This window comes from Lutra lutra, chromosome 12, assembly GCF_902655055.1.
Source record: "Lutra lutra chromosome 12, mLutLut1.2, whole genome shotgun sequence".
NCBI lineage: Eukaryota > Metazoa > Chordata > Mammalia > Carnivora > Mustelidae > Lutra > Lutra lutra.
This window is the reverse complement of record NC_062289.1, coordinates 37,136,870-37,156,704: the sequence shown is the minus strand read 5'-3', so window position 1 is coordinate 37,156,704 and position 19,835 is coordinate 37,136,870. Positions and strand designations below refer to the sequence as shown.

Below are 19,835 nucleotides of genomic sequence, written 5' to 3'. Positions count from 1 at the left end.
TTTGAAAGACGATTTGGCATGATATATTACATTTTCATAATTGAACCTTCACTGTGACCCTGCAATTTGGCTAACTGCCATCAGTGCTAGGAAAACAGCTGCATGTTTGCACAATGAGCTGTATGCTAGCTGTTCGGTCTGGCTCACTAACTCTAAAGAGGTGGGACGTTCACAGAAGGTAATAGGCTAGATTAATGGTGAACCTGCATAGTATAGAATACATGTAGCAGTTTAAAAGATTAATAAATCCAGGGGCACCTGGGTGGCTCAGTGGGTTGAGCCGCTGCCTTCGGCTCGGGTCATGATCTCGGCGTCCTGGAATCGAGTCCCGCGTCGGGCTCGCTGCTCAGCGGGAAGCCTGCTTCCCTTCCTCTCTGCCTGCCTCTCTGCCTACTTGTGATCGCTCTCTGTCAAATAGATAAATAGAATCTTTAAAAAAAAAAATAAAAATAAAAGATTAATAAATCCAATGGTGGGTTGGAGGGTTTTTTTTTTTTAAGTTTTAGAGTGAAAAATATAGTATAACATTGGTTTTATGAAAGTGTATATTGTGGGGCACCTGGGTGGCTCAGTCTGTTGACCCTCAGTCTCTTAATTTCGGCTCAGATCCTGATCTCAGCTTTGTGGGATGGAGCCCCCCCCACCCCTACACTGGGCTCCCTGGTTACTGCAGAGTCTGCTTGGGATTCTCTCTCTCCCTCTTCCTCTGCCTCTCCCCCTCCCCCTGCTCATGCTCTCTCTCTAAATAAATAAAGCTTTAAAAAAATAAAAGCATATATTGTATATGAATTGATAAGTATGTAAATGCATGGCAAAAAGTCTGGAAGAATACACACTACATTAATAGTGGTATTAAGTCAGGATCAGAATTGGAGCCCTTGAGCTGTGATTATATTGTTTTCATTTTTTACAAGAATGGGTTCGTGTATTTCTTACATAATTAAAAAAATTATTTTCAGAAATCTCATAATCGAGCATTTGGGGGTGCCTGGGTGGTTCATTTGGTTAAGCGTTTGTCTTTGGCTCACGTCATGATCCCAGAATCCTGGGATCAAGCCCCACCTTGAGCTCCCTACTTGTTGGGGAGGCTACTTCTCCCTCTGCCCCTCCCCCTGCTCGTTCTTTCTTTCTCTCTCTCCCAAATAAATAAATAATATATTTTTTAAACCCAGCATTTTGACATGTGACAAATGACTTATGATGTGTGATAAATCCATACATTTTGACATAGTACTATGAGTTCACAAAGGGAACACAAAGATACTGTCACATTCCAAATATAAATATAAACTTCAAGAAAGATAAATAAAAACCCCCAGGAATTCTTTTTTTTTTTTAAGATTTTATTTATTTATTGGACAGAGAGAGAGGTCACAAGTAGGCAAAGAAGCAGGCAGAGGGCAGGGCTGGGGAGGGGGGAAGCAGGCTCCCTGCTGAGCAAAGAGACCCATCTGGGGCTCCAGCCTAGTACCTGAGATCATGACCTGACCTGAAGGCAGAGGCGTAACCCACTGAGCCACCCAGGGCCCCAGGAATTCTTATCTCTTGAGAAGGACTGTTCAAGAACTTTGCACCAAGTAGGCATCAAATATGTTTTTTGTTCGATTATCGTTATAGTTCATCATTCCCATTTTTAATGTTATTACAAGGTTCAAAGGATATCTCACGAGGTGAGATAACTCTCCTCTCTCTTCCTCTTACTCTAATATCTATTCCTGTCTCTTCATGCTTCTTTCCCAGTTGTATGTACTTTTGGTTTTCCAATTTGTTTAGTCCAGTTTTTAGCCTGAACTTAGGCAGAGTTTCACTTCCCTGTCTTCTGAGACCTCAGTATATCTTCAACACTATTCCCTCCCATGAACCCTGCAGCCACCAAAATTGTTACATATCATCTCTCAAATTATGTTTTCACCTAAGATTCTAATTCTTCACAGTCCATTCTTTATCTCAATTCTACCTGAAATTTAAAGGCCACCGTAAATTCCACCTTCTTTTCTTTCCCAACGAGTCCAATGTATGCAAAAAGTTCCTTTCTGTATTATTTACTGATTTGAATACCTTATTTAAAACTTACACTAGTAATCTGTATTATTTATAATTATATAGTTTATATATTCTCTCCCCAGCTAGATTTTGCTCTCAGTGACTCAGCCAAAGCACCAACTCTTCTGTTTGTTTTAGTCCTCAGTCTGATTTGGCTGCTCCTGCTATGGACTTATACAGTATTCTGTATATGTGTGTGTAATACAGCTTTCCACACAGAGCTGTTAGATCTGTATTTATTGACATTGTTACTTATTGCTGTGTTTTCAAAATATTGGTTGTAACTGCATTTGCCCTTAGATAATTTTTTTAAGTATTTTATTTCTTTATTTGAGAGAGACAGACAGACAGAGCATGAATAGGGGGGAGGGGTAGAGGGAGAAGCAGACTCCCTGCTGAGCAGGGAGCCCGACACAGGACTCAATTCTAGGACCCTGAGATCATGCCTTGAGCCGAAGGCAAATGCTTAATACTGAGCCACCCTGGCACCCTTGCCCTTAGATAATTATAACTTATTTTCATAATATCCTCTGGCTATACTTCTTGATTTTGTCTTTCCAAACACAGGCCTCAAATTCAGAATAATGTATTTTTTCCATAAACTATCTTTGGCTTTCCTGGAATAGCCACTAAGTAACAAAGAGATGTGCTCCTTCAACTTAAAAAAAGAAGTCTATTGCAAGAAGAGACTATAAGCCAATATTGCTTATGAATATAGATGTAAAAATCCTGAGCAAAATACTAGCAAACGCAATCCAGCATCCTATTAAGAGTATTATTCATCATGACCAAGTGGGATTTATCTTAAGAGTGTAAGTGTGGTTCAGCTATAAAATTCAATCAACATTATACGCCATATTAATAGAATAAAGGAAAAAACAAATGATCATTTCAACTGATAAAAAAATCCAGCATCCTTTCATGAAAAAAACAAACAAAACAATGAAACACCTCATCAAAGTAGGAATAAAAGGAAACTTTCTGAACATAATAAGTGTATGAAGGGTGCCCGGGTGGCTCAGTTGGTTAAGTGTCTGCTAAGTTGGTTAAGAAAGCCTGCTTCTCCCTCTCTCTCTGCCTGCCACTCCCCCTGCTTATGCTCTCTCTCTCTCTCTGTAAAATAAATAAAATCTTAAAAAAAAAAGTGTACAGGAAAACCCATAGCTAACATTATATTCAATGATTTAAGACTGAAAGCTTTCTTCCTAAGATCAGGAACAAGACAAATATATACATTTCTGTCACTTCTATTCAACATTATACTGGAAGCACTAGACATAGCAATTAGGTAATAAAAAGAAATACAAGGTATCCAAATTGGAAAGGAGGGGGTAAAATGATCTCTATTTGCAGGAGACATGATCTTATACATTTAAAAAGACTAAAAAAAAAAAAAAATCCTAAGGAATCCACAAAAGCACTAGAGCTAATAAATTAATTCAGCAAAATAACAGGATACCAGATGAATACGCGAAGATCAGTTGTAGTTCTACATACCAGCAATGAACAATTTGAAAATGAAATTAGTAAAATTAGTACAATAACATAAAGAATAATAAAATAATTTGGAATAAATGTAACCAAGGAGATTTTTCAGGTGTACACTGAAAGCTGCAAAATATTATTGAAAGAAATTGAAGAAGACCTAAATAAGTGAACAGACATAACTTGTTCATGGATTGAAAGACTTGCATTGTTAATATGGCAATTATTACCCAATGCAATCTTCAAATTCAATGCAATCCACTCAATGTGGGACTTGAAGTCATGAACCCCAGATCAAGAGTTGACTACTCTACCAACTGAGCCAGCCAGGTGGCCCTGTTTTTAATCTTTTAAATTTTTTATTTTTTTTCAAATATTGTTCTTTTTATCCTTTTTTTTTTTTTTTTGAGGATGTGTGTATGCATGTGTGAGGAGTGTGAGAGCATGCGCCCGCACGAACATGGGGAGGGTCAGAAGGAAAGAGAGAGAATCTTAAGCAGGCTCCATGGCCAGCACAGAGCCTGGTGTGTGGCTAGATCTCATGACCCTGAGATCATGACCTGAGCCAAAATCAAGAGTTGGACACTTAACTGACTGAACCACCCAGGCGCCCCGGTTCTTTTTAATCTCAGTTAGTCATTCGTATTGAGTCTAATATCTAGTGGGATTTTTTATGATTTAGTTAAAACATATAATAAAACCAGCTGCTGTGTTTGTATCCACTTTCCTCTGAGGCCCACCCAGTTCCCACTAGTATCTTTCCTTGTAAAAATACAGTTCATTTCCTGGTTAATTAGCTTCAGTTACTAACTTTATTTATTTATTTATTTATTTAAGTAATCTCTACTCCCCAGTGTGGGGCTTGAACTAACGACTCCAAGATCATGAAAAACATGCTCTACCAGCTGAGCCAGCCAAGTACCCCACAAACAATTCTTTATACAGCTTACACCACAACACACAAAATATTCAAAAGCCTATAATCCCTATCATGTCATACTTGGGAGGGACAATCCTGTCTCAAAAAGTGTGTGTGGGGGGGGTATCTTACATGGTAAGTTTAGGAAATAGCAGCAAAGGTAATGGTAAGCCACTCAAGTCTTAGAACCCCTCTCAAAAGTTCATAAACTTGGATTGGCAATGATCAAAATAGAGCAGCTCCAGATGTATGAGACTCTTGAGGTGGAATATGTACTATCTTAAAAAAAATGTACAGCCGACCCTTTAGCAACATGGATTTGAACTGCATGGGTCCACTTATGTTTGGATTTTTTAAAGTACAGTACTGTAAATGTATTTTTTTCCTTATGATTTTCTTTTTTTTTTAAAGATTTTATTTATTCATTTGACAGAGAGAGAGAAAGAGAGCACAAGCAGGGGGAGCTGTAGGCAGAGAGAGGAAGAAAGCTCCCCACTGAACAGAGAGCCCAACGTGGGGCTTGATCCCAAGACCCTGGGATCACGACCAGAGCCCAAGGCAGATACTTAACCGACTGTGCCACCCAGGTGACCCTTCCTTATGATTTTCTTAATAACATTTTCTTTTCTCTAGCTTACTTTGTTGTAAGAATACAGTATATAATACATACAACATATAAAATATGTGTAAATCAATTGTTTATGTTGTTGGTAAAGCTCAGTCAATAGTAAGCTCTCACTAGTTAAGTTTTGGGGGGAGTCAAAAGTTATACATAAAAAAATGGTTAAAAAAAAAAAGTTATACGTGGATGTTTGACTCTGCAGGGAGTTTGGTACCCTTAAACCCAGCCTTGTTCAGGCTTCCCTATACTTACATCCCTACAGACTGCTCTGAAATCTTTTTTTTTTTTTCCTTAAAGATTTTATTTATTTATTTATTTGCAGAGAGAGACACAGTGAGAGAGAGGGAACACAAGCAAGGGAAGCGGGAGAGGGAGAAGCAGGCTTCTTGCTGAGCAGGGAGCCCGATGCGATATTCGATCCCAGGACCCTGGAATCATGACCCGAGCCGAAGGCAGATGCCCAACAACTGAGCCACCCAGGCGCCCTTAGTATTACTAAAATATTCCAGGAAACAAATAAATTAGGAGATCAGGTACTTGCAATTTTCCCATACGTGTAAATGCTGCCATACAGCCATTGTCTCATCAGATGATACTACAGCTCCGCTTCCAACAAAAGGAACGTCAAGTACTGACTTGAGTTCAGTAAGAGATGATGTTCTTCAAACAACCTTCCGATCAATGGAATTTTGAACTTGAACTTCAGAGAGTAATACATCCAGCAGGCTGACTTCATCTGCCCCCTGCTAAAATGGGGAAGTGAGAAAGGAAAAAGATAACCCCGCAAGTGGATTGCTAGGCATTGGCGTTCCTAACCGAACATCAACTACCCTCACAGGATAGACACAATAATCAGACAAGGCCATTCTGTGACTTTAGTGGAACAAAACAGGGCGGAGGCTACTTTGAAACCACAGAAATTCCTAACAGCTACCTCTTATAACAAACATAAATGATTACAGATTCTTTATCAATGAAACCCCACCTTTATCCTTTGGCATTGTAGATAAAATCACCACAGATCTACCGGCTCACCAAATTGCCCCTGTTTCCTGGCAGCATCCAACCCACAACAGACCCCTGCTTTCCCTAAAACCTCCGCAATATCAGCCAACACAAGCTCAAACCTTCTAATAAGCCCTTCCCAGTTCTTTCCTAAGGGTACGCCCACAGTTTCTCTGATGCGAGTCCCTTCTTGCTGCAGCAAATTTAATAAACCTAACTTTAGGGGTTTCTGGCTGGCTTAGTCTGGAGAGCATACCACTCTTGATCTCGGGGTCATGAGTGTGAGACCCATGTTGGGTGTAGAGATTACTTAAAAAAGAAGAAAAGAAAAAGTTACCAAAAAACCCCTAACTTTAACTTTAGGTAGTTCTTGTGGTCTTTCAGTTGGTGAGTTTAATATATGATATACATCAAACTGTTAATTAGTGGTTAGGTCTATGGGTAAGAAAACAGGTAGTTTCTTCTTTACAATGTATATATTCCAGTATGGGTTGAGTTTTTGACCACAAGCTTGGATTGAGGAAAAGAGTAAATATATTTGAGTGGGGCCAGAGAAAAACCTCCAGTGGCTCCCCTTGCCTATAAGAATAAGATTGTATCCTTAGTATGGCGTGCAAGGTTCAGATTAATTGAGTTGCACTGCTCTCAGAAGACCCATTGCTCATGGCTTCCATATGTTCTTGAGCCTCTAGGAGTGCCAAACTTATTTCCCAAATCCTATGCAATTCCATTTTCCACTGTCTTCCATCCATTTAAAATGCAAACAATATCCTTCCTGCAATTGCCTGTCCTCTCCCCGATAAAGAACTTCCTTTTAAAAATTAAACCAACAGGGGTGCCTGGGTGGCTCAGTGGGTTAAGCCTCTGCCTTCAGCTCAGGTCATGATCTCAGGGTCCTGGGATCAAGCCCCGCATTGGGCTCTCTGTTCAACAGGGAGCATGCTTCTTTCTCTCCCTTTGCCTACCACTCCACCTGCTTGTGCTCGCTCTCTCTCTCACACACACACAAATAAATAAAATCTTTAAAAACAAACAAACAAACAAAAAAAGAAGTTACCAAGGGCTGCAGAGGAAAGAATGGGGAAGTATTGTCTAGTGTGTACAGAATTTCTGTTTGGGATGATTAAAAATTCAGGAAATGGATAGTTGCATCACATTACACCACTGTAAATGTACGACACCACTGAATTATACCCTAAAAATGGTTAAAATGGTAGTACCTGAGTGATTCAGTCAGTTAAGCATCCAACTCTTGATTTTGGCTCAGGTCATGATCCCTCATGGGATTGAGCCTCCCTACCCCAGAGTCGGGCTCTGTGCTCAGTGCAGAGCCTGCTTGAGATTCTCTCTCTCCCTCTGCCCCTCCCCCTCCTTTACATGCACTCTCTCTCTAAGTACATAAATAAAATATTTTTTAAAATGGTATATTTTATATAATGTGTATTTTGCCATAAGAAAAGAAAAAAAACTTGATTTGAATTTTTATTATACAAAATTTCAGGAATATACAAAAATTAAAAGAAAAGGGGCACCTGGATGGCTCAGTAGTTAAGTGTTGGCTCAGGTTATGATCTCAGAGTCCGGGGATGAAGCCCCACATCAGGCTCCCTGCTTAGCAGGGAGCCTGCTTCTCCTTCTCTTACTCTCCCTGCTTGTGTTCCCTCTCTCACTGTCTCTCTCTGTCAAATAAATAAAAATCTTTTAAAAAAAAGTTAAGAGAAAAATATAATGAACCTCCATGTACCCATTGAGAGTTTCATCAATTATCAACTCCTGGCCAAACTTCTACCCTTTCTTATACCCTTCCCCCACCACACACACACTGGGTTATTTTGCAGCAAATTCCAGACATTAGATCATTTCATCAACAAATATTTTAGATTGTTCTTCTAAAATAACTTTTTTATTTACCAAGAAATTCCTAGTCTTCCCTCAAAACCCAGCTTAGATGCCATCTCCTCTGTAAAGCCTTTCTCCATGTCTCCTGGAGCTAGCAAGACCCATTTCCCTTCTGTGTAACTATGACTCCTTGCCCCTCCCTCTACAACAGGGTTTCTCAACACTGGTACTATTGATATTTTGAGACAGATAATCCTTTGATGTGGGGCTCTCTTGTACATTATAGGATGCTTTGTAGCTTCCATGGCCTCTACTTCTAGATACAAGTAGCACCCCCTTCCCCTTTGTGAAAACCAAAAATGTTTCCACACATTGCCGAAAGTCCTGTGGGGGCAACATTGTCCCCAGTGAGAACAACTTCTTCAGAACTGCCCTTAAGGACTATATCGCCTATGTTTGTTATATCTTCACTTCTAGACTGTGAAATCCTAAAGAACATAGAGAGATTCTCCTTCTCTTAGGGTAGCCAGTGTCTGATTCCTTTTTTTTTTTTTTAAATTTATTTAATTATTTGAGAGAGAGAGAGAGGGAGAGAGAAAGTGGAGGGGGAGGTATAAGGAGAGGGAGAGAGAGAATCCCAAGCAGACTGTGTAATGAGCATGGAGCCCAACACCAGGGCTAGATCTCACCACCCTGAGATCATGACCCAAGATGAAACCAAGAGTCTGATGCTTAACCGACTGTGTCACCCAGGTGCCCTGCCGGTGTCATATTCTTCCTGGGAACTTCATAGGAAGAAAGCTGGGAGGCCATGTGAACTTTGACAGATCTTCACAGAACTTCACAAAAATCTGAGGTCATTAGGCCAGCCTTCCATTCAGTGCCTTAGTTACATCTATAATATCTCAGTCCATTATTCTTCCAGCCTCTGTCAAGAAGTCAGGTTATTGGGATTCATCTTCCTGCAGAGGGGCTCATTTTGTTAAAATTCTTATGGTGAGTGGAAGCTTGCTCACTCTGTTACTTTAGGCATTGTCTTAACTCTGCCCTCTGAAATCTTATAAAATGAGCCTAATTTCAGTCAGTTTCATATGACAGCCCTTCGGGTATGTGAAGACCACCATTATATTCATTCATTAAATCATTCAAAAATACACATACTTGAACAAGAGAAAAGCCTCGCTTCCTTGAAACCTCCCCCAAAATCACCTGAATGCTTTAACGTCCTTCTTAACATTCCTTAACTGAGCCACTCCATGGCTTCCCCTAGTGTACATTCTGCCTCATTGCAACAGCCAAAAACCCAACTTGTCCAACTAATGGTGTGTTCCTCATGGTCTTTGACTGGAGGACATTGACAGATGGAACACCTAATATGAGTCAGGCACTGGGAATACAGCAATGAATGAAAACAGACAAAAAACCCTCTGCCCCTCATAGAGCTTACATGGAGGTAAAGAATGAGTCATGTATGTAAGTATAAATACATTGTGTGCTGGGGTAAGTGCCATGAGCAAAAGTAATTGGTGGGGGGGTGGTACTGTGTGTTAAAATTTTAATTAATTAATCAATTAAATATAAAGATATTACAATAAATAATTTAATAAAATAAATTTATTTAAATTATTTATTATATTTTATTTGTTTGTTTATGTTAGAATTTTTAAGTTGCTTAGCCAGGGACAGCCTTAGTAAGATGATATTTTGAGATCTGAAGGAAAGAAAGCATGGGCCACGCAGCTATTTCAGAATGTTCCCAGCAGGGGGAACAGCAAATGTAGAGGCCCTAGGAAACAGCAAGAAGAAGTCCTGTGGCTGGAGGCAGTGATCAGAGAGCAACAGTAAATAGGAGGCAGAGAGAAGAACGAGCATACAGCACCTTGTAGACCACTATAGGGGACTTCTGCTTTCACTCTGAGATGGAAAATTGCTGGGAAATACAGAGTAGAAAAATGATACGATCTTACTTACATTTGAATGAAAAAAAAGAAAAAAAAAAAAACCCACCTCTAGCTGCTGTGTTGAGGAGTGACTGGGTGAGGGGTGGGGCAAGCGGGGAGACCAGGCACTTGGTATAACCCAGTGAGAGAAGGTCAGGACTGAACTCAGGGCACTCCAGTGTTTAGAAGTTGGGGAATGGAGAATAAATAAGCTAATCATATCCAGAGGAATCCAGAAACCCCAAAGAATGCATTTGAAAGAGGGAATGATCAAATGTCAAATGTTCCTAAGACACAAGATGAGGATGAGAATTGACTATTAGATTTTACAGTATCTTCCCTGGGACTTTTCTTTTCATGAGAATATCTCATTCCATTATCCCACTGCTTTTTTGGGTAAAATATCAATTTTTTTTTAAAGTAAGCTCTACACCCAACATGGGGCCTGAACTCACAACGCCAAGATCAAGGGTCACATGCTCCACCGACTGAGCCAGCCAGGTGCCCCAAAATGTCACTTTCTAATACACTATGTAAGTTGCCTATTTATCTTATTGTCTGTGTATTCTTACTAGAATAAAAGTTTTATTAGGTGGGGATTTATATCTATTTTTTTTAACAAAGAGTAATCAAAAGATTTATTATCTGAGTGACTGGAAAACAGTGAATAGACCTATCCAGGGTAGGAACAAGAAGCTGAGATAGTATGTTTACAGAACCAGTCAGGAGGAAGAATAAAATTGCTCTTTTTTTTTTTTTTTAAGTTTTTATTTATTTATTTGACAAAGAGATCACAGGTAGGCAGAGAGGCAGCCAGAGAGAGAAAGGAAGGGAAACAGGCTCCCTGCTGAGCAGCGAGCCCAATGGAGGGCTCGATCCCAGGACCCTGGGATCATGACCTGAGCGGAAGGCAGAGGCTTTAACCCACTGAGCCACCCAGGTGCCCCTAAAATTGCTGTTTTATAACTCTATGGGACTCCTCTCTTTTAACATGTTATACTACATTTTTAGAGATCAAGTAAGTTTTTTTTTTTTTAAGATTTTATTTATTTATTTGTCAGAGAGAGTGAGCACAGGCAGACAGAGTGGCAGGCAGAGGCAGAGGGAGAAGCAGGCTCCCTGCTGAGCCAGGAGCACGATGCCCAGTCCCAGGGAAGATACTGTAAAATCTAATTAATCCCAGGACTCTGGGATCATGACCTGAGCCGAAGGCAGCCGCCTAGCCAACTGAGCCACCCAGGTGTCCCTCAAGTAAGTTTTTAAGTAAAGTAAATATAAAGATTTTATAATTTCACATTTATACAGCTTGATATCCTTTATTTATCTATCATTCTTAAAGCAAATGACAAATCTAGTTTTCAAAGATGAAAGCTTGCTGTTACTGAGATCTTCGATGTTTTCTGCAACTCCAAATCCAGGAATGTTTCACACAATCACAGGATTTTCCTTTTTAAGGTGATTAGTCTTTTTTTTTTTTAATATATATAAAGATTTTATTTATTTGACAGCAGAGATCACAAGTAGGCAGAGAGGCAGGCAGAGAGAGAGAGAGAGGCGGAAGCAGGCTCCCCACTGAGCAGAGAGCCATGCGAGGCTCAATCCCAGGACCCTGAGATCATGACCTGAGCCAAAGGCAGAGGGTTTAACCCACTGAGCCACCCAGGCTCCCTAAGGTGATTACTCTTAATGTATACATATATACTCATTTGCGTATGCTTGCCATACAGTGCACTTACAGTCACTAACCTCCTAACTGATGAAGCAGGAATCAAGTCTTTCACATGACTTCTAGTTATATCTCTTCTAAGACGCTCCAAGAGCAAATTAATGAATCTATGACATTTACTGAAAAGAAAAAGAGAAAAGCAAAAAGAAAAAGAAACATCCTTCATGGTCTTTCATTCATTTCATCAATTAGGACACACAGGGCAGCATCTTTCTCCATAACCTGGTCTCTCCCATGACCTGAATTTTCTCTTTGCTGTTCATTCTGTCCAGTACAATTGTTGCTATCATCAGCATCCATTGGTTCAGTCTTTACTCTCATCCCTGCTTCTGAATGAGGCGGATCATCAGGCAAAGCCAGGCAATTCTGAATCATCTCAATGACTCGCTCCAGGTGCTTCTGAAATCTCTCAGCTGTTTCAAGACATTGACCTTTCGGTACCTCCAGCATGACTCTCAATGTCTCTCTTGCTTGGTGGGGTCGGTATTCATTTATGAGATGATGCACATGTACAAAAAGCAGCTTAATATCTTCTGGTTTCCCTTCTGGTTTTGTACTCCCAGGGCTCCTTATCAAGATACCGAAGAGGTCTAAGAAATTAATAATGGCTCAGTGGGTTAAGCCTCTGCCTTCAGCTCAGGTGATGATCCCAGGGTCCTAGGATCAAGCCCTGCATTGGGCTGTCTGCTCAGCAGGGAGCCTGCTTCCTCCTCTCTCTCTGCCTGCCTCTCTGCTTACTTGTGATCTCTGTCTGTCAAATAAATAAAATCTTTAAAAAAAAAGAAATTAATAAGAATAGACATATTGAGTTTTCTCAGTTCCTTCTTGTGATCAAACTGCATAGGATGAAGCCATTCGATGCCCTGACTTTCTGAAGGGCGGATGATAAGATCATCACATTGGAATTGATTGCCAAACATCATATAAGTGTCTTTTATTGGAGGTGGAGGCTTGGGAACTAGGCCTTCCTGAGTGTTTTCATCTGTATATTCCTTGACGTACTGCATTGGGGACGGTGGAAGAGCGCTCACATGTTGCGTCTCACCCATAGCGGAAGATCGAGAAACTCAGCTCAGGGTTTACACTGGAGCCGACTGAGCCTGCGCCAGAAATCCGACTTCTGGTCACCTCCCACAGGAAGTGTATCTATTTTTCTAATTAAGAGATACTGCTTCAAGGGCGCCTGGGTGGCTCAGTGGGTTAAAGCCTCTGCTTTCGGCTTAGGTCATGGTCTCAGGGTCCTGGAATCAAGCCCCGAATCTGGCTCTCTGCTCAGCAGGAAGCCGCTTGCCCCACCATCTTCTGCCTGCCTCTCTGCCTACTTCTGATCTCTTTCTTTCCGTCACATAAGTAACTAAAATCTTTAAGAAAAAAAGAAGTACTGCATCAAACAGCCTCTGGTCATAGCAGGAGCTCAATAAGTATTTGTTGGATGGATGGTCTTCAGATCCATCGCCTTGTTGGCCTGACATTTACGAACATGCTCGTTTGGCACTGTTCCTCTACAACTATTAGAATATGTTCTAGACAAGTTGTCCTTTGTTCAAAGCCTCAAAGCCTGGCATTTTATGGTGCAGCCCAGCAAGTTCGGCCCGTTTGGCAGGCAATTACCTGGCTATTTTGTGCCTCCCTATCCAGCACCATGTACTTCCCTGAAGAAAAAAATAAATCCATAATCAGTCAACTTCACGGAGCTCAGGATATGTGCCTCATCTCTAATAATGTAATCACACGTTTCAAAGGAAATGGAGAAAAAAAGACACTGGCCATTAGGTTGGGAAACCTCTTTTAAGACATGGGTGCCCATCCTGAACTCCCAAATTTTCCAGCTTTAGAGACTCATAGGAGTTTAAGCCTCTTCTGTGGCATCAAGTAGCACTGAGACTTTCCTCAAACCAATGAATTTAACCGAACTTATTAAGTTTTAATTTAAGAATTGAACCGAACAGGGGCCCCTGGGTGGTTCAGTGGGTTAAAGCTTCTTTCTGCCTTTGGCTTAGGTCATGATCCCAGGGTCCTGGGATCGAGATTAGAGCTTCTCATTGGGCTCTCTGCTCAGCAGGGAGCCTGCTTCCTCCTCTCTCTGCCTGCCTCTCTGCCTACTTGTGATCTCTGTCTGTCAAATAAATAAATAAAAATCTTAAAAAAAATTAAATTTTTTAATTAAACCGGACAATTTAAGAGTTGTCCTAAGGATTGAGAGAATTATGTATAAGCCTATAACAGACCTTAATAAATGCTATCATTCTTATAACCCTTGCCCATTTGCCAAGAGCTTATTTTTTTGTGGTAACACCTTACAACAAAAAGGGTATCTGTCCTTTTGTGTCTGGTTTATTTCACTTTGCATAATATTTTCATTATGGTTGATCATGTTGTAGAAAATTGTATTTTTGAGTTGTATTTTTTTCTCATGAGCGAGAAATTTTGCAATATATAATTTTTTATATGATGAAGAGCGGTTTGAATCTTTTCCTGTGATCCTACAATTCATGTCATGTGTGCGTGCTTTCCTCCTCTACGTTTATTCACATATTTGTGTACATTAGCAGCATTTTAAGTTATTTTCACATAGATCTTATACAGATGTGTTAAATAAAACTGGTTATTTAAATTGGCTTGGGGGGAACCCCAATACTTGAACATAGGTAGCGTCATTTCTAAATTAAAGTCGTCCTCTCAATTTGTAAAATCTAAGTTGCATTAAAATTCCACAAGGAGGCAGACTGGTTCCATTAAACTGGGCTTACTGCACTGATGTAAATACATTCTAGATATTCCCAGTATTGGCATCCCCAAGTATAAAACAACTTTTTAAGCCAACATAGGGAATCCATGAAGGTATTTTCTCCCAGAGACAACTCTACAAATGATGCTTAATTTTATAAATCAGTTCACAAATCTTCCCGTTAAATTAGGTGTAACAGAATCATAGAATTTTACATTTAAACCAAATACAAGAAATAATTTATTTAATTACAGAATTCTGCCCAAGTGCAGATATCTTTACTCTTGGTTTACAAAAAATCCATGGCAGTGGGAATTTAAAATGATGTAGTTGTTGCAGAAAAAGGTATGACAGCTCTTCAAAATATTGAACATCTAATGATTCAAAAATTCCACTTCTGGGTATATATGAAAAGAAGTGAAATAGAGACCTATACAGGTATTTGTACACCAGCGTTCATAGCAGCATTATTTACAGTGTCAAAATGTGGAAGCAACCCTTCTATATCATTGAATGAATGGATCAGTAGAATGTGGTAGACACGTGCAAGAGAATATTCAGCCTTAAAAAGGAAGGGAATTCTGACACACTCTGCAACACAGATGAACCTTAAAGATATTATACTAAGCGAAATAAGCCAGACTCAAAGGACACATATTATATGATTTCCTTTTATATGGTATACCTAGAATAGTTAAGCACATAGAGACAGAAAGTAGGACAGTGGTTACCAGGGGTAGGGGAAGGGGGACTAGGGAATTATTGTTTAGTGAGTACAGACATTCAGTATGGGAGGATGAAAAAGTTCTGGAGACGGATGGTGGGGAAGACTGCACAACAGAGGGAGCATACTTTTTTTTTTTTTTTAAAGATTTTATTTATTTATTTGACAGACAGAGATCACAAGTAGGCAGAGAAGCAGGCAGAGAGAGAGGAGGAAGCAGGCTCCCCACTGAGCAGAGAGCCCGATGCGGGGCTCGGTCCCAGGACCCTGGGATCATGACCTGAGCCGAAAGCAGAGGCTTTAACCCACTGAGCCACCCAGGCGCCCCAGAGAGAGCATACTTAATGCCACTGAACCATCCACATAAAAATGGTTGAAGTGGGGTGCCTGGGTGGCTCAGTCATTAAGTGTCTGCCTTTGGCTCAGCTCGTGATCCTGGGGTGCTGGGATTGAATCCTGCATGGGCTCTCTGCTCAGTGGGGAGCCTGCTTCTTCCTCTCCTGCTCCCCTTGTTTGTGTTCCCTCTCTTGCTGCCTCTCTGTCAAATAAATAAATAAAATCTTAAAGAAAAAATGGTTGAAGTGGTACCATTTGTTAGGTATTTTTTTTTAACCACAATTAAAAAAAGACATGGTAAAGAAAATTACATTCAAATAGAGAAATTTATAAATACTAAAATTCCCACTTTACTGTATGTACTTCCAAAATCTATAAACATCCATCTGCACCCTTGTGTAAATAAATAACTTGATATTTTAAATTGTATACAAAGTCAAGAGAGAAAACCTACCTCCTTCTTGTCCTGGGGGAAAAAAAAAAACTGGGGACAACGGTGGGGGTGGGGCTCAGTCGGGGGAGCGTGCAACTCTTGATCTCAGAGTTGTAGGTTCAAGCCCCACATTGAGTGTAGAGATTACTTAAAAATAAAATCTTTACTAAAAAATGTTTAACATACAGGAAAATTTACTTTTAACATTTTGAGAATTCTATGAATTTTAATACATATATAGTTTTGTGTATCTGTTATAAGAATCAGGCTGTAGACCAGTTCTGTCCCTTCAAAAAACTTTGTGCTAAAACCTCAGAGTCATACCTACCCCAACACTAACTTGGGGAAACTACTGATCTCTTCTCCTTATCTTACTATCTTTTCTAGAATTTCATGTAAATGGTAACATCCAATATGTAGCCTTCTGTATCTTTCTTTTTCTGCTTAGCATAATGCCTTTCAAGGTCATGGAAGCTGCTGCCTGTATCAATTGTTAATTCTTTTTAATACTGAGTAGTAATGCATTGAACAAAGACACCACAGTATTGTTTAGGCATTCAACTCTTGAGGGACATTAAGGTGGTTTTCTGTTTCTTGCAATTATGAATAGAACTGCTATATAGGCTTTTTGTGTAAATACAAGTTTCAGTTACTCTGGGGTAAATACACAGGAGAGGGATTGCTGGGTCATAACATAGGTGCATGTTTACTTTCAAAACAATTGCTAAAGGGGTTTCTATGGTGGCCTTACCATTTTGCATTACCCACCAGCAATGTATGAAAGTTCCAGTTGTTCTATATCTTTGCCAGTAATTAATATTGCTGGCATAAATAAAATAAAAATAATTGTACGTACTTGAAAGTCAGCATTTAAAAAAAATATATATTTTTTAAAATTGTAAGTGAACTCTATGCCACATGTGGGGGTCAAACTCACAGCCTTGTGATCAGGAGTCACATGCTCTACTGACTGAGCCAGCTGGGTGCTCCACTAGTATTTTTATGTTAGCCCTTCTAGTAGTGGGTGAGTAGTGTTATCTGATCATGTTTTGTTTTGTTTTTTAATTTTATTTATTTATTTGAGAGAGAGAGAGAGATCATGAGCAGGCGGAGGGGGAAGAGAAGGGCCAGAGGGAGAGAAACAGATTCCCTGCTGAGTGCAGAGCCCAAATGGGATCATGACCTGAGCTGAAGTTCGATGCCCAACCGACTAAGCCACCCAAGCTCCCCTTTCATCATGGTTTGTTTTTAAATCATTTTAAAAAGTTGTGTGCCATGGATCTTCAAAAGGAATATTTGATAAGATATATTGCATTTCTGTTTCTCAGTCAATTTTCTTTCTTCAACTTAGTATACAGCATTTATGATTGTTTTTTTTTTAATTTTTTTAAAATTTTTTGACAGACAGAGATCACAAGTAGGCAGAGAGGCAGACAGAGAGAGAGGGAAGCAGGCTCCCCGCTGAGCAGAGAGCCTGATGCGGGGCTCGATCCCAGGACCCTGGGATCATGACCTGAGCCGAAGGCAGAGGCTTTAACCCACTGAGCCACCCAGGTGCCCCAGCATTTATGGTTATATTTCTAGTTTTTTCTAGATATAAAAACCTCGTGTTTCGTAAGCTTTGCCATTAGAAATATGTTACCCCTTTCAAAACTCAGTAAGACCTTCCTCCAAAAAACCAACAACATTTCAAATGTTGGTTCTATCCCTAACATGATTTACTAATTTGTGTATGATACTTCCATAATTGGGAGATACCACCCATGACAGAAGGATGTCCACGTGTGGGACACTCTCCCAAGTGGTACCAGAGAGATGAGTAAGATAGACTATGGCTTCCCATACTTCCCAGTGCTGTATATATTAAATTACTAAATTACTAGATGTACTAAATTACTAAATGTAATTTCGTAATGTTATAGGATTGACTATGAAGCCACCCCAATTTGTAGTTAAAACCTGAAAACAAATTTTCTAGGCTGAGATCATTTCATTGATGAATTCTTCCAACTATTTAAAGAATAATACCAATAGTAAGTGATCTCTCTTAGAAAATAGGGGGAGCACTTCCCAACTCATTTTATAAGGCCAACATACTCTATTATCAATACCAGACAAGAATAGTACAAGAAAAGTACAAGAAAAAAATGATCATATCAATTGATGCTGAAGATATTTGACAAAGGTTAACAAAGTTATGATTAAGAAAAGGCAATAAAGCAAATTACAGTTCATATGATACTAATAAAGGAAAAATGTTTTTCCCCTAAAATTGGATATTAGGTAAAGGTATCTACTCTCACCACCCATTTTCAACATCTTACTGGAAATCCTGGTCAGTACAATAAGGGAAGACAAAATAATTAAAATGCATATGGATTGGAAAAGAGATAAAATTGTTCCTAATTACAGATTATTCGACACTGACACCAGACAAGGACAGTGCAAGAAGACCATAGACCAATATCTATCATGAATAAACATAGAAACAAAAATACTCACTAAAATATTTGCATACTGACTCTATCAATACACAAAAAAGATAACACATCATGTACAAGAGGATTTATTTTAAAGATGCAAGGCTGGGGGCGCCTGGGTGGCTCAGTGGGGTAAAGCCTCTGCCTTCAGCTCGGGTCCTGATTCCGGGGTCCTGGGATCGAGCCCCGCATCGGGCTCTTTGCTCGGCAGGGAGCCTGCTTCCTCCTCTCTCTCTGCCTGCCTCTCTGCCTACTTGTGATCTCTGTCTGTCAAATAAATAAATACAATCTTAAAAAAAAAAGATTAATAAAAAAATGCAAGGCTGGTTCACAATTTAAAATTAATGTACCATATTAAACCACATGATCATAACAACTGATACAAAAAAATTGACAAAATTCAATATTCATTCATAAAAATTCTTAGCAATCTAGAAGTAGAAGGGATTTCCTCAATCTGATAAAGGGCATCTACAAAAAATTACAACTAACACTATGTCTAATGGTAAAATCCTGAATGCCTCTCCCACTAAGATCAGAACAAAGCGAAGATGTCCATTTTCACCATTCTTATTCAACACCACACAGGAAGTCCTAACCAGTGTAACAATAAAAGGAAAAGAAATGTAAGGCATACAGATGAGAAAGGAATAAAATGAGCTCTTCTCATAGGTGGTATTATTATATAGAAAATCCCAAACTATCTACAAAGATCTCTTAGAATAGGGGTGCCTGCCTGGCTTGGTTGGTAGAGCATACAAATCTTGATCTCGGGGTTGTGAGTCTAAGCCCCACTGAAAAACTTAAAAATCATAAAAAAGGCTCTTAGAATAAATGAGTTTAGCGAGGTTGCGAGATATAAGGTTAACACACAGAAATCATTTTTATTTCTGTATATTAGGAAATAAATTGGAAATTAAAATAAAAAATCAGAATGATTTATAATGGTACCAAAAATGTGAAATACTTAGGTATAAATCTAATAAAATGTGTGGAGGTAATAGCCAAACTATGGAAAGAGCCCAGATGTCCATCAACAGATGGATGGATAAAGAAGATGTGGTATATATATATATATATACACACACACACAATGGAATACTAGGCGGCCATCAATCCCCCCTGAAATCTTGCCATTTGCAATGACGTGGATGGAACTAGAGGGTATTATGCTAAGTGAGTTAAGTCAATCAGAGAAAGACAATTATCATATGATCTCTGTGATATGAGGAATTTGAGAAGCATGGAGGGGGATCATGGAGGGATCATTGTACCCTCACCTAATGCCATATATAAAAATTAACTCAAAGAAATAAGAGCTAAAATTATAAAACTCTAAGAAGCAAGCACAGAGGAAAGGCCTTGTGACACTGGATTTGGCAATGATTTCCTAGATATGACACCAAATGTACAGACAACAAAATAAAAAATAGATTGGACTTTATATTGAAAATTTTTGTGCACCATAGGACACTATTAAGATAAAAAAATCCATAGAATGGGGGAAAGTATTTGTAAATTACATATCTGATCAGAGGTTAATATCTGTAATACG

General features: G+C 39.4%; 1 protein-coding gene and 1 long non-coding RNA gene across 2 annotated transcripts; one reads left to right on the top strand and one right to left on the bottom strand.

Annotated features, from left to right (window-relative positions):
- Positions 1–10,800: 10,800 nt before the first annotated feature.
- On the top strand, positions 10,801–11,661 carry LOC125082150 (uncharacterized). The gene is made up of 3 exons (XR_007121900.1): positions 10,801–10,871; positions 11,106–11,308; positions 11,527–11,661. It is a non-coding gene; the product is annotated as an uncharacterized LOC125082150 (long non-coding RNA).
- On the bottom strand, positions 11,642–12,736 carry LOC125082149 (mediator of RNA polymerase II transcription subunit 7-like). Its single transcript, XM_047697440.1, has 2 exons — positions 12,373–12,736; positions 11,642–12,184 (listed from the first exon to the last, which is right to left on the bottom strand). Exons 1-2 carry the CDS (start codon positions 12,626–12,628, stop codon positions 11,742–11,744), a joined length of 699 nt encoding a protein of 232 aa, XP_047553396.1. The 5' UTR covers positions 12,629–12,736; the 3' UTR covers positions 11,642–11,741.
- Between the last annotated feature and the right edge of the window lie 7,099 nt (positions 12,737–19,835).